Below are 14,141 nucleotides of genomic sequence, written 5' to 3'. Positions count from 1 at the left end.
CTCCCTGCCCCAGCTCACCTCTGCTCCGCCTCCTCGCTGAGTACGCCGTCACTGCTCCACTTCTCTCGCCTCTCAGGCTTGCGGCGCCAATCAGCTGTTTGGCACCACAAGCCTGGGAGGGAGAGAAGCAGAACAGGGCGGCGTGCTCAGGGGAGGAGGTGGAGCAGAGGTGAGTTGGGGCAGGGAGAGGTTTCCCTGCATGACGCGCCCCCCCTTACTTGCTGCAGGCGACCCTCCCCTGCCCTAGGTCCCTCTGCCTAAATGCCAACGACGACTGGCGCGGCCACCGAAAGACCCGAAATGCAGCCCCCCAAATGTTAGCACCCTAGGTGACCGCCTAGGTCGCCTAATGGGTTGCACCAGCCCTGGATGGGGTATCCACTCTCCACAAGGCCCTAAAGGGTTAAGGTGGCTAGGTGGGCCAATTTACTGCATAATCTGCACTTGGAGGAGGAACTAGGGAGCAATGAGGATTAATTATTTAAAAAGGAAGATCAGCTGGCTAGGAGCAGGAGGGGCATATAAAGCCCAGTAGCTGAGCGCAGAAAGGGGCTGCAGATAGAAAGAGGAAGGCAGGCAGGCAGGCAGGCAGGCAGGCAGGCAGGCCAGCCAGCCGGCCGCAATCACTGTTGGGATGAGATGAGGCCAGGTAGGAAGTAACCCAGGGACACAGCAGTAAGATTTAGGATCATGCAGGCTTTGACTATTAGTTGTAGGGTCCCGGGGCTGGAACCCAATATAGAGGGTGGGCTTTGGTTACCCTACCAGCCACTGTGGAAGTGGCACAGTTAAGAGGCAGTGAAACGGAAGGCTGCCTGGGACAGTAAGTTCCCAGAGATCTGGATACATACCCACCCCCTGGAAAGGAAGAACTATAGTGACCTGGCCAGAGGGCTAAGCCACAAAGTGGGAACAGGAGAGTCCCGAGAGAGTGAGACTGAGACAGTGATGAAGTGCAACTGCAGGAAGGGGCATCAACCTGGCAGAGCTAATCCCCAGATGTGGCCAGAAGGAGATGTTCCAGAGATGAGTGAAGAGTAGCCTGTGATGCTGGGTCTCTCTCCTCAGATCTTCCCCTGTACTCTGTAGCCACCAGGTACTACTCCACCCTCTTAATTGGCAAAATGGAAGCACTTGTTCTGGCACAGAGAAGCTGGACCTATTTCATTTACTGGAGCCAGCCACTCTGTGACAGGGACTAATTGTAAGAAAGCTATTTTAAAATCCAGCACTATGTATGGAAAGAGGATATATTTGTAATAGGCTCTTTGGCCCAAAAATTGGTTTCACTTACACCAGGTTTATACTAGCGTAATTCCTATGACTGTAGTAAAGTTATTCCTGATTTATACTGGAGTAATTGAGAGCAGAATCAGGTCCTGTATGCCTCTTGTTCATCGAGGAAGTGTGTTTACATCAGTATTTTTCCTCCTTACCATGGGTTGAAACTATGACATTGCATTTGGAGGCGGGGGCAGCTTTCCACCCTATGATTCACTAGTTAGAATAGCTATTTTTAAAATGTATTTGTAAAGTAGCTTCCTTCCTTTTGAAAGTTGTAATATAAACCACTGTAAATGAAATTACTGTCTGACAAAGTATTTGGTGATAGACTTCTGCTAAAAGGACTCATTGATATAGTGGATCCATTAGTGTGTGATTCTACTTAGGTTTAGAAGCTCTTTGTTGAATCCAAGATATTAGAAACTGCCATGCAAGCATATGTGTTTTAAAATTGGAAGATTTTAACCCTTTAGTGTGAAACAAAGTCTGGCTATTTTCATGCCATTCATTAGCTGAATGAGTTGCATCAGCTGCCATTTACATGAGTGGGGAAGTTAAATATACAGGAGCACAGGTAATATCTAAATACAAAACTAAGGTTAAACATGAGTTTTGAAGCACTTTTCTATGTTTGACTTTTTAATAGTGTTTTTTTTTTAACAGAATGGTGATAAGATGGTCTCTTATGTACAGACATCAGAACTCAATGTCCAGACTCCATAACCTGAGGATGGCCTCTGAGGAGGCTAAGCATTGTAGACAACCCTCCAGATGCCAGCTTGGGCACTCTTCCACCACATGAGCTGTTGTCTATGATGCTGCCTTGGCTTACCAGGTCTGGGTCTGTCAGGAGAAGAGGAGGCAGCCGGGAGCCTGATTGTAGTTCTTGGGAGAAGGCTGAAGACAGAAGTGCAGCAAGAGGATTTGTTGGCTGGAGTCCCCAAGCCAGAGAATCACAGCCAGAGGGCTGAAGGCCAAGAAGCAGTTGCCTGCTGGCTCGAAACTAGACAGTTGGAGCCAAGGGATGGAGAGCTGAAGGCGGGGAACAATGGAGAAGCTTGCCAGGGCTGGAGGGCGGAACCCAGATGAATAGTGGAAGGGATGCTAGGGGGACAGAGAGCTTATGTCCTGGTGGAGGTGAGCTCCTAGCAGAGAGGATCTGGGGGTTCCCATTTGGAAGAGCAGCGAAGGCCTGGAGTGGCTGTCCTGGCAGAGGGACAGAAGAGGACCAACAAGGAGGCTAGGTGGAGTGGAAGACACCAGAGTGTGGTATAGGAGGACTCCCAGCAGAAAGGCTGGTGGGGGTGCCTGCTGGGAAGAGCAGGGTATGAATGAATATATACAGCAGGCATGGGAAACAGTTCCTAACAAAAGTCACAAATGTAATCTATTTGAACTATGTTTTGGTAATAAACTCTGTTGATGGGCTAGAGGACAAGCTTACATGCATTGACTGGGGACTCTGAAAAGGGAAACTGAGGAAGTGTGCCTGTCATGCCACCACCTGCCACAGGAGGGTACTCCAGGCAGGGCCATCTTATGACAGTCCCTTTGGTGCAGTAGGATGTATGCAGCTAAATTCAGCATGAACTCACTGAATACACATTATTCCCTGATCAGGCTTACTGACATGTTTTAATGTTGATATGAATTTACATTTTGTAACTGATTCTCCTCTGAAACCATTATAATTCCACTATAGTCTCTGAATTGACACTCGTGTAAGGGAAAGTAGACTCTCCCACCTTCCCTTTTGTTTTTACTGAAACAGGATAAGCAAAAATTACTGAATTGTTTAAAAAGAATTCTAAGGAATAAAAATAGCTTCAAATTAACTAACTTGTAGAGTCAAGAAACAAAACAGAGTTGAAGTCAGTTACAATATGACCTGAAATTTTAAAAAATACTTTTGCTGCACACAAAAGGCCTGATTCTGATCTTTTCACACATCAGAACATTGTAATTTCAGATAATTTTTTAACAAAACAAAAACACCATTTCCACAACACTGGACTTCACTTAATCTCTCCAGGATGATTCTTCATGATCAGAGTTTATCTAGCCTCCATAACACTGTATATTCTGCCCTTTCAACATTAAAATGCATTTCCATTGGTGACAAGGATTAATAAAGTACAGGAGATGTGTATTTATTTACTACATAGAATTCCTGCTTTGATAAAGCCACAGTTGAAGAGATTGATTAACAATATATTTCATACAAAAGAAAAACACCAATTTAACAGGACAGGATCAACATTTTTCTCTTATTAGCTTTCATGTGGGAATCGGAGCATTTCATACAGAATAGAGCAAAAACTTCACACACAGCGACCCACTCCTTGTATTTGTCATATTCACCATGTCCTACTAAGGTATACACATCTCGGGATCTTTTAGCTTCAGGCATAATACCTCCCACAAATAAAATAGCACAAGAGATCCTTTCCCGCACCAGTCTTTTGCAATACGCACTGCTACTTGCAGATGGTGCACTAGGCACTCAGAGATTTTGGGACCTAGCCATGGAGCCTAATTTGTCATTCATAATCATGGTACTTTGACTGTTGAAAAATTAACAGCTCTGCCATCTGTAGGATGTATTCCAGAGTATGTTTAGAACAAACAAAGCAAGCAAGCAAAAAAGGTATGTGTTTGATCATTTGTGGTTGAACATTTGAAAAATGTTAAATCTAGCACTTGAGGCAAAAGCTTTTAATAAAGATGGACTCTCCTCTAATGATTCATGTGCAGCATATATTACTGCAAGGAAAGGAAAAATAGTATGGATTTATCTTTCTGACTGACTCCTTCAAAACTCGTGGGATTAACATAGTAAATTAGGAATCAAAAAACAAGAAGTCAATCATAGATTAAAGTTGAAGAAGGGACTAACCAAAGAGCAATTCAAACAATTTCTTTACACAACAGGGGGTTGCAACATAGAATAAACTGTCAGCAGCAGTAATGGAGACTAGCATTTGTACACTGGTACAAGAGGAATTGGGATACATTTTCAAAGAAAGAAAAATCAAAGGGTATAGTCAATTCCTAGACATTTTTAGGTTAGTGTGATGTGACATGCATAAACCATATCTCGTTTTATTTGAAACAACCATTTGGAAGGCCATTTTAAATATTTGCTTTACGGCCTTCATAATAATTAATTACAGTTTTACTGAATTTTTCTGGTTATTTGTTTGGCTGTATTTTATGCTGACCTAGATCTTTCAACAAAAGTTGTGTTACTCCTGGGTATGAAGCTGATAAAAAGAGATTCCATACAGAAAAGGACAACTCTGAAATAAGGACTTTTTTTTGAAGTATAAAAATATAAACTGCTGAATTTTATCTACTTAGGTTCTTATACTGCATCCATCACCATGGTATCTGAGCTTCTTATGAGGATATGATGCTCTAGTTAAAGTCTGAATCATATTATTTGGATGTTCACTAACATAGCCATACACCGAGTTGTTCAGTACAATTATCCGTTGAGAACAACTTCTTTTCTACAGATGGACATTTACCTGTATGAAGACATTTAAAGGCCACATTTTCAAAAGCCTAAAGATGTATGCAAAAATGTATGTATGTGAGATTTATCCCTAATTAGTGGCACAACTGCTGCTACAAGTATACATGTAGATTGGGTATTTGCACATACAAACTTAAGTTTCCTGAGTGGCTATTTGTTTGGGTAAATAACAAATTTGTATGCCCAATCATGATAAGGAACTCAATTGTCTGCATACCTTTGTGTGTAGTGATTTTGTGTGTAGTGATTTTGAAAGGCTGCCCCTACAATTGCATAGCCTGAATACATCTGTATTTTAGATACCTGATAAAATGATGTATTATTATTTAGAAAAATTTGTTACAAAACGACTTCCTATAACTTCAATTATGACACCTACCACTTGAAAATGTCAGACCTGGATATTTTGTAGGGTCTTAGGGGATAGGCTGAATCCTCTCCACCATTTTAGATTCCAAGGATGAAATCCTCATGGCTGCTTCTGATAAAAATTAAGATTTTAAAGTGTTTTTACATCAAAAATAGTATTTTAAAAACAAAATGCTGCTTTAACTATTTCAAATGTGGTTTCAGGCTACGTGTTCTATTGGAGAAGTCCAAAAAGCTGGTCACAAGGAGGACTTCACAAGTTATGCATAACCCAATCTTGTGGGACTCCCAAATCTGACACATTTTTAAAAGTATGTTTATCTAAGCAATAATAATTTTAGACTTTTTTTAAGAGCTTAATTGAATTCCAAATGGGAAAACTATGAGGCTGATGGCTTAGTGCCTTATTCTCCTCTAGCACATTTGTTCGCTTTCTCCCTTGTTGCCTTTACAGATAGAAAAAAACCTATTAAAATCTATAAAGCCACCATCATCAAATTTTGCCTTAAGATTTATATCTGTCATGATGACTAGAAAATCTGGCCATCTGACAATGGCTAGGCAGATGGTGAGCTGAGAAAAGTGCTATTTATAACTCATCCCTCTTACTGACACCTCATCCTCCCATCAGTACCCCTTCTCAGTTTCTTCCACCTGTTGAGTCTTGTCACAGTCCTAGATAGTGCTTGCACCAGAGGTCTCACAATCACTTTTATTTGTTGTGCAGTACCCAGTACAAGGGGCCTTGATCCTTAATTGGGGCAGGTAGGCTTTACTGTACTAACTTAATTCATTTGTTCCAATGAAGGAACCAGCACTCCTTTCCTGTGTAATTCTCTCTGACCTGGCCACTGCCTTCCATATACCGATCAAGGTATCACTCACAAATGGTTTGAACTTTTCCCTGGCATTTCTGGTATCTTCTTTGATCTTGCCATGTTTCAACTTCTAAGCATGACATGAGAGAGGTTCCGGTGTCCTTTTACATTTGAAATCAGCTATATATCTATCTATCATAGCTCTGATATCATCAGAGAGACTTGGTATCATCTGTAGTGAAATACCTGTTTCACATCTGTTGGATAGATCTCTTATTTCACCAGCTGGTATAAAGCCAGGTAAATAAATAACTGAATGGGATGGAGACTTGTAATGAGGCCCAGCTATTTGTCTGTAGAGTCTGTTTGCTGACTTCATATTTCAGGGGTGATTCTGGGACAGCATAAAAGTGCAGTGTGAAGATTTAAGTAATCTCCCGCAGACAGACAACAGGAATCTAGGAGCGAACCTGGCAAAAAGGCATTTTATTTGGGTTGTGCTCCTCTTACCATCTTGGTCACTTTACAAACAGAATTACCCTCTCAGTTCAGTGCCTGGCAGAAGAAGGAAACTTCATCGCTGATTTTGCTGGACCTGCTCTATAGATAAAGGGCCTGATTCTCATTTACAGAAAGGTCTCCTTGAACTGCACTGGCAGCATAACTGGGCCTTAAGTGAGTGAAAATTACATTTACATCTTCTTCAAGACACTGCCAGAATGACACATAAGGGGCCTTGGGGCAAAGGAGAATCGAGCCCAAAAGACTAATTTCCAGCGCTGTCATTCTTGGACGTTTCATTAGCATTAAAGTTCACTTCATTTAAAATAAAAAGCACAAACTTTAAATGGGATCCAATCCAAATCTGCAAAGTACAAGGACTTAGTTTTTTCTTGATGTTTTCTTACATTCTCTTTCATCTAAGAGCTCTATTCTGCTCCAACATTTTAGTCCTCTTGTCATAGGAGACAGCTTTAATCTGAGTGTACATTCCAGCAGCAATGAATGCAGCCAAACAGCAAGCTCATGTATTTAGAGAACGTAATACAACCCCACCTCCATTCACAAGAATACCATCACACACCCATTGAACAAAGAAGTGATCAGTGTCAGCTCTGCAGACTCTAGTACAAGTAACACCTACAGCACAAAAAAGGTGAGTGAATTGGATATTTAGACCCAGAATTTTGTTTTTTGAATACCTTTCCAAGAAGTTGGAGGAAATTAATCACAAAAGTGTGGAAAGTTACGGTGTGTGAGATGATATTGCTAGATTCCTCCTTGTGCTCTCACTAGGTACTCTTCTGGGACCAATTTTTAAATCTGCTACTGGTTTTGAGCTACACGATGATCCATGCACTCAGAGATGTTGGAGAAAGAGGGCAAAGGACAAGTTCTTCAGATAGTTCTTCATTCTTTGTTTAATCCATATTTGCTCCTCTCCAAACTGAAGCTCTCTGACTTTCATGCCTGTTTGTACTCAGGCTTCCTCATTGAGAACCGTCTCTTATTTCTACTCTGTGGCTTGTATGAGAGGAGGCAGGAACAAAAAGAATTACGAGACTCAGTATTGCAGACCTGTGAAATTCAGTTACATAAAGCTTACTTCAGGTGTTAAACCTCCAGTGAAAGAAAACACGTAACAGCAGAAAAAGCATAACTAACAGCCCTGTCACTCTGACAGACATGCTCTTCAGTTCAACTCTAAAAATATTTACTCAGTATAGTCTTTTGAAAATTAGCTTGGAATGTAATTCAGGTACAAACTCTGGTTTCACTGTGACGTCGAAGAAAAATTTCTGCACATGGTAAGTCAAAACAGACTTGGGAGGTAAAGCCCAAACTTGTTCAGAGTGTCAGGTAACAAACAATAATACTATAGCAGCTACTCAAGGGTGTGCACCACTGTAGATGGAGGGGGGAATCTCACGAGCTGTGGGTTTTGTGTCATGGTGGAGCTTCTCTTTTCTGTGTTCACCGCCCCACAAAAAGAGTGAATGGCACTCAAAGGCCTCATGCTAAAAATGCAAAACGTCACAATGGTTCTTGTGTAAAGCAAAAAGTTTAATTGTGGTCTGGAAAGTGACTCCAGGGATAGTGGCCTGGGGTTCCATATTTGTTGTATCTCAATTTCCAGGTCAATTTTGCTCAGTTTATAAATATAATTTTTTTCCAAAGTGCCAGTGCTGAAAACTCAACATGGCAGCTGAAAATCAAAAATAGCGCTCTCAGGGTTGGGTATGATCACTAGTAGCAATTCTGTAGGTCAGTTCCTGCCCTCAGGTACACAGGTGCAACCCCATGGGCTTCAGATTCTGCTCCCACCTATACCCCATTGCCAGCAGCAACTTCCTTGAGAGTGAATCTTACATATACGTAATGCAGATGTACAGGTGTAACTGGGGGCATAATATGGTCATGCAACAGAAACTACTGTCATTAAGAATTCTGTTATGCAGATGCATTAGCGAGAATGGAATCCAGCTCATTCTTAGCTGTATTGGCTCTGCAGTGCCAAGAGAACGAAAGGAGTAAAAGTTAATTTGTCAATGAAGCAAGGAGACAGGACTCTGAATACACAAAGGAGGCAGATGAAGATAGAAAGAAGAGGCCATCTTTACACGGGGTACTTTCAGAGTAGACGTGCATTTTAAGCATCATCTCAGGACATCTTACGGTTAAGGCTGCGAGTCTGTCATGGAGGTCACAGAAATAATGGATTCTGTGACTTTCTGGGACCTCAGTGACTTCTGTAGCAGCCAGTGCGGCTGACCCCAGGGCTTCCCAAGCAGCCCCAGCATCCCTGAACCCCGGAGCACAAGCAGCACCCCAAGCTGCCTCCCAACCACTTCCCCCACCCCCTAGTACCAGCAGCACCCTGGGCACCTGAGCACCAGCAATGCCTGGATCCCCCTCTACCCAGAACACCAGCAGCACCTCTGAAGTCCCCCAGAGCTCCTAAAATTTAGTCAGGGGTATTTATAGTAGAAGTCATGGACAGGTCAGGGGTCATGAATTTTTTTTTTACTGCCCTGTGACCTGTCCATGACTTTTACTAAAAATATCCGTGACTAAATCTTAGCCTTACTTATGGTTAGGAAGACCCCTCCCCACAACAAGATGATTTAACAGAAACACCTCAGGCTTGAGGTCACAAAGTTCACCACCAATCTTCAGCCATTCCATGAGTGGATTTTTAAGCCTTTTCACATAGGGGGAGTTATAATTTACCCCATAGTATTATACAATATTTTTATTAGCTGTAACAAGTAATTATTGAAGCAGAGTCATGTTATACAATAATCTATAAGAAACACAGTATTTTTTAAAAAAGTCTATGAAATGGAAATAGAACTCCTAGAGAAAGAAAAAGTAATTGTGAAGCTGCTAAGGGTATTCCAAATAAAGAGAGGGAAAAATGCCTATTTTAAAATAAATTGGCAATGCCCTATTAATTATTCATACTAATTATTCAGCACTAATGAATACAATTATTCTCATCTCCAGCAACACTTAGATCCTCTTACTAAAAATGGCTTTGTAAATATGAGCCAAAAAACTGGCTAGAAAAATATTCAATGAGTGAGATCAGGTCATGCTAGAACCCTCCCATCTCCTAAATGCCTTGTCTGAAAACTTTATGAAAATTTCTACACTATGATAAGACCACGCCTGTGAAACATCAGGTACATGGATTTAAGTTTTGGCAAAGACAGAGGACAATCAGAATCTCTCTTATAATGAAGGAGAATTTACAACCTTAGCTCAAATAAATTTGTTAGTCTCTAAAGCAGGGGTGGGCAAACTTTTTGAGCTGAGGGCCACATCTGGGTGGGAAATTGTATGTGGGGCCGGAGCAGGGGGTTGGGGCACGGGAGGGAGTGCGGGGGGTGTGTGTGTGTGGTGCTGTGCAGGAAAGGGCTCAGGGAAAGGGGTTGAGGTGCACGGGGTGCAGGGAGCTCAGGGCAGGGGATTTGGGTGCAGGATGTACGAGGGGGCTCAGGGCAGGGAGTTGGAGTGCAGGAGGGGTGCGAGGTGCAGGCAAGGGTCTTAGGGCAGAGAGTTGGGGGTAGGGTGTTCCACGTGCATTGTCCTTGCCACGCCCCCAGGTACCTTCCCTGAAGCTCCCATTGGCCACAGTTCCCCATTCCTGACCAATGGGAGCTGTGGGGGGCGGTGCCTGGAGGTAAGGGCAACACACACATAGCTCTCTGCGCCCCCCTGCCTGGGGGCTGCTTCTGAGAGCGGCGCCAGGCCCGCGGCGCCACAGGGGGGGCAATCCCGTGGTCCAGATCCACAGCCCGAGGGGCTGGATCTGGCCCATGGACTGTAGTTTGCCCACCCCTGCTCTAAGGTGCCTCAAGGACTCCTCATTGTTTTAGGAAAAACTAGTGTCTCTCCATACTATTCTGTAAAACTGAAATTGCCTTAGCTATGCTACTGTCACACCAAAAGAAAGTACAGTACTATGGTATTGGTGGGCTGAATGCACTAGAAGCATAGAAGCAGTTGGAAATGATACTTTGACTCTTCAATACTATGGCAGCTGACCACATGTAGTAAATAGACTTTGAACTGTATTGGAAATAATAAACTCCAAAAGTAGAGGTCATTTAGATACATAAGAAAAAAATGGAACATGTTTGCTGAGAACTTCTGTTCTCCATGAGAATAATACATGCATAAAGATTATCAGACCCTGAGGGAGTCAGATATGTACACCGACCATGGTATGATTTATTGAACAGTAAAACATTTCTGACCTACTGTCTCCTGTAATCTGTTCTAAGTGGCTGGCTAATTACAAGGTTCTCATTTTGTTGTTTATTATCCCTCCCTCTATTTATTGGAAAGAAAGAAGAAAAACCTTCAACTATTTTTTAAATGATTTTGAGCACTGGTTCAGCACACAGAACAGAATTTGCCATACCAGATCAGATGATTAGATCCATCAAATCTGGTGTCCTCATGATGTACACGGCCAAATGTGAAATAATGTCCATTAGGGAATGATTCTTCTTGACCATTGCTACAATCAGTTTGAAACATGATATTTGATTTCTCCCAAATCTTAACAGGCATAACTACACATAGTATTAAAGGTTATAAATGTATCCAACCTCTCTTAAAATCCAGCTTCGCTATGTGACATATTTTGGCAGTGAACTCCACAAAATGAATATATGTCATGCGAAGAGAGCATTTTTTTTTGTTTCAAAATTAAATGTTAATAATTTAATTTTAATGTACTAATTGCAATTGTTACTGTTTGCCAAAGTCCATCCTCTTGACTGTTCTTACCTCAATAATATACAAGACCACATTCTTGTAGAAGCAATACAATATGCATTTGGTCACTCGATTGTAACTCCAGGCTCCATGGACTAATAATAGCTTCTCCAAGTAAGAAAACTAGAAAAAGAAAAATGGACATAAGTAAAATAGCCTCACATTTTACAACTCTATACAAAGTAAATGAAATTTAGATCAGCTATTAAATCCATTCCAAGAACTTCCTTTCCATAACAGTAATTGTGCCAGATTACCACCCACAAACAAAACGTTAAAAAAAAGTCACAGCAAAACATTCCTTTTTTGGAATAAATCTTTTAAACATGATTCCATAAATTTGGTCCTCATTTGCTTTAAACAGGAAGAAGCCTTCAATTATTATTACTATCCTGATAGAAAAATGAGGCAAGGTTAACATAATAGGGCCTACTGGATTAAATATAAATGTGAACTCTTATTTCATGGCAAGAGAAGATGACTGTGTTTGAGGGTTTAATAATAAGTGTGTGGTACAATGCTCTTCTGTGTTTTAAAAGGAGCAATGTGGTAATTAGAAATGTTCAGGGCTAAAATGGAGACTCAAGTAGAGTGCTCAAAAGAAAACAAGAACATTACCAGCTTTTGAAAGAAGATGGGAACAAATACATTTTTATTAACATTTACGGTTCACTTGATAATAAATATGGTCACAATACGAGCATCTAAAACAAGTAGTATATTCCTTTTTCACCCTTAAATAAACCCAATTAGTAAATGAATCTAATGCTTATGGAAATTGGTGCCTAATAATACTGGTTTGAACCACAAAGATGACTCAGTTCTACTCCTATTTAATTCAATAGCATTTCTCACATTGCCTTCAATGTGGGCAGGAAATGTGTCTGTCACACAGGCTCTGTCAAGGAACCCACCTTGACTTGTAACATTCCTTTCAGTTCAGCCTCAGGCCTCCCATGAGAAGAGAATGAATGTCACTGTTTTGTCTGGTGGTTTTGGGGAACCAAAAGGATGCCAAACAACTCATTTCCACTTCTGGGCTAGTGATATGCCGCCTCAAAAGGTTTGGGATTCAAGTTTCAAATTCTAATTCAAATTTATTATTCATCCAAAGCCCATTTGAAACTCTGGGATCTCCAAACGTGAGCTAGAAATTTTATGATATAGAGCCTCTCCCCCAAGATCTCCAGGACTTAATGCATTTGCTGCAAATACCACAAGAACAGGCTCTCTGGTGGTATTTCAGCAAAATAATAGAAAACAAAGCAAGCCATATTATAATTCAGTTTGGGTTCCGTCTCTATCCAGCCTGCATCAGGATTGGAAAGTAGATAACCAAAAGTGAATGGCTAATAAATGTACTAACCCATTAACTACCTACCAACCTATCCTCTCTCTTCAGTCCTGCCACAACTTTAATGCTTCCCAAGATTCATCCTTTGACAGTGAGGCATATAGTGTGAACTCCAGCAAGGCTGGCATGTATTTTATTGATATACTGTAGGATAACCCGAAGAGGAAAAACTGCACAAATGGTGTATCCATAACTCATACGATTTTAACAATAATTTAGTTACTATAATGCTACTTACTGGGTTTGTAATTGCTCAAGAAAATGCAAAAGTGCTACCTAAAGGAGCTGAGGAAATGATGCCACTCTGAAAGAATAAGGTTCTGATACTTTAAATACATGTGAGTTGTTCCACTGAGCAGTGACAAGGAATTAAATAAAACAACCATATTTTATTTTAACAGAGCTCAGTGGAGCTACTGACATGCATTTAGTTACTTACATGAGTAAATGTTTGCAGGCAGTGGGGGGGTCTAATAACAAGTAAGATTCAGAGTATACGTGGGTGCCAGGAGATTTATAAATTGTAAGACCAAAAGGAACCATTATGATCATCTACTTTGATCTCCTGCATAACACAGGCCATATAACTTCTTCCAGCATTTTGTGCATCAAACCATAGCGTCTGCTTGAGCTATAACATATCTTCTAGAAAGATATCCAGTCCTGATCTAAAAATGAAAGGTGCACTACCAAATAAAAAGATGTTTTTAGAGTTCCAGTACTCATTATTTAATACAACTGGGGAAATATAGGAAAAAGAAAACATCTAGAATACAACCCAGGCTTTCTAGGAACAAAACTGAACAGCAAACCCAACATTTTAAAGGAAGAATTTCCCTGAGCACTTTTCCCCTTTAAAGGATTCAAAAAAGCAATGGTCTCAAGACACTCCAGATTCCTCCTCTGGATATAAAGTATCTTCTCAATAAAAAGCTTTATTCAATTTTAGAACCATGTAAAGAACCTCAGTATTTTGGTTTAGGAATTCTTTGAAAATGAATCATGGGGACAATAACATTTTAAAAAAAGATGATTCAAACATACTCTCTGTATGAATGGAAGTTATTCTTTGGGGCACTGGGTCAGAGGCAAACTTCCTTTTTATTTGTTTAGTTCATTATATGATTCCTCATGGAATCCTCAGTGAGTCTTTATATAGAGCTTCATTTTTCCACGTGTGCCCACTTCTGGAATCACTGGATTGGAAGTATCATTTGGATAAAAGATACTACATTACAGTGGTCTACTTAAATTACTCAGAAGAACGTGTTCCCTTCAAGGCGTGCATATAATTTCCACTAAAGTTCTTCCTCAGTGCAGAAATATATGGTAACAATATACCATATGAAGCCAAAGTTTTCCTTTTAAAAACTATTTAGTGTTATTTTAGCCTAGTATTTCTCCTATTGCAAATAACTGTGTCTTATTTTACTAATCAGCACACAACACAGATTTGATTCACGATAACACAGCAATATACTCTAATCTT

The 14,141-nt window shown here is 40.8% G+C and overlaps 1 protein-coding gene across 3 annotated transcripts in view; it reads right to left on the bottom strand.

Moving 5' to 3' along the window:
* ATP8A2 (ATPase phospholipid transporting 8A2) overlaps positions 1 to 14,141 on the bottom strand; it is a 657,063-nt gene that overhangs the window by 199,439 nt on the left and 443,483 nt on the right. For all 3 annotated transcript variants that reach the window (XM_050937153.1, XM_050937152.1, XM_050937151.1), the window contains exon 27: positions 11,311 to 11,421. In XM_050937153.1, coding sequence (XP_050793110.1) covers positions 11,311 to 11,421 — 111 coding nt within the window. The remainder of the gene's footprint in view (positions 1 to 11,310; positions 11,422 to 14,141) is intronic.

This window comes from Gopherus flavomarginatus, chromosome 1, assembly GCF_025201925.1.
Source record: "Gopherus flavomarginatus isolate rGopFla2 chromosome 1, rGopFla2.mat.asm, whole genome shotgun sequence".
Classification (NCBI taxonomy): Eukaryota; Metazoa; Chordata; order Testudines; family Testudinidae; genus Gopherus; species Gopherus flavomarginatus.
The sequence above is the reverse complement of the archived record's forward strand: the minus strand, read 5'-3'. Positions and strand labels throughout refer to the sequence as shown.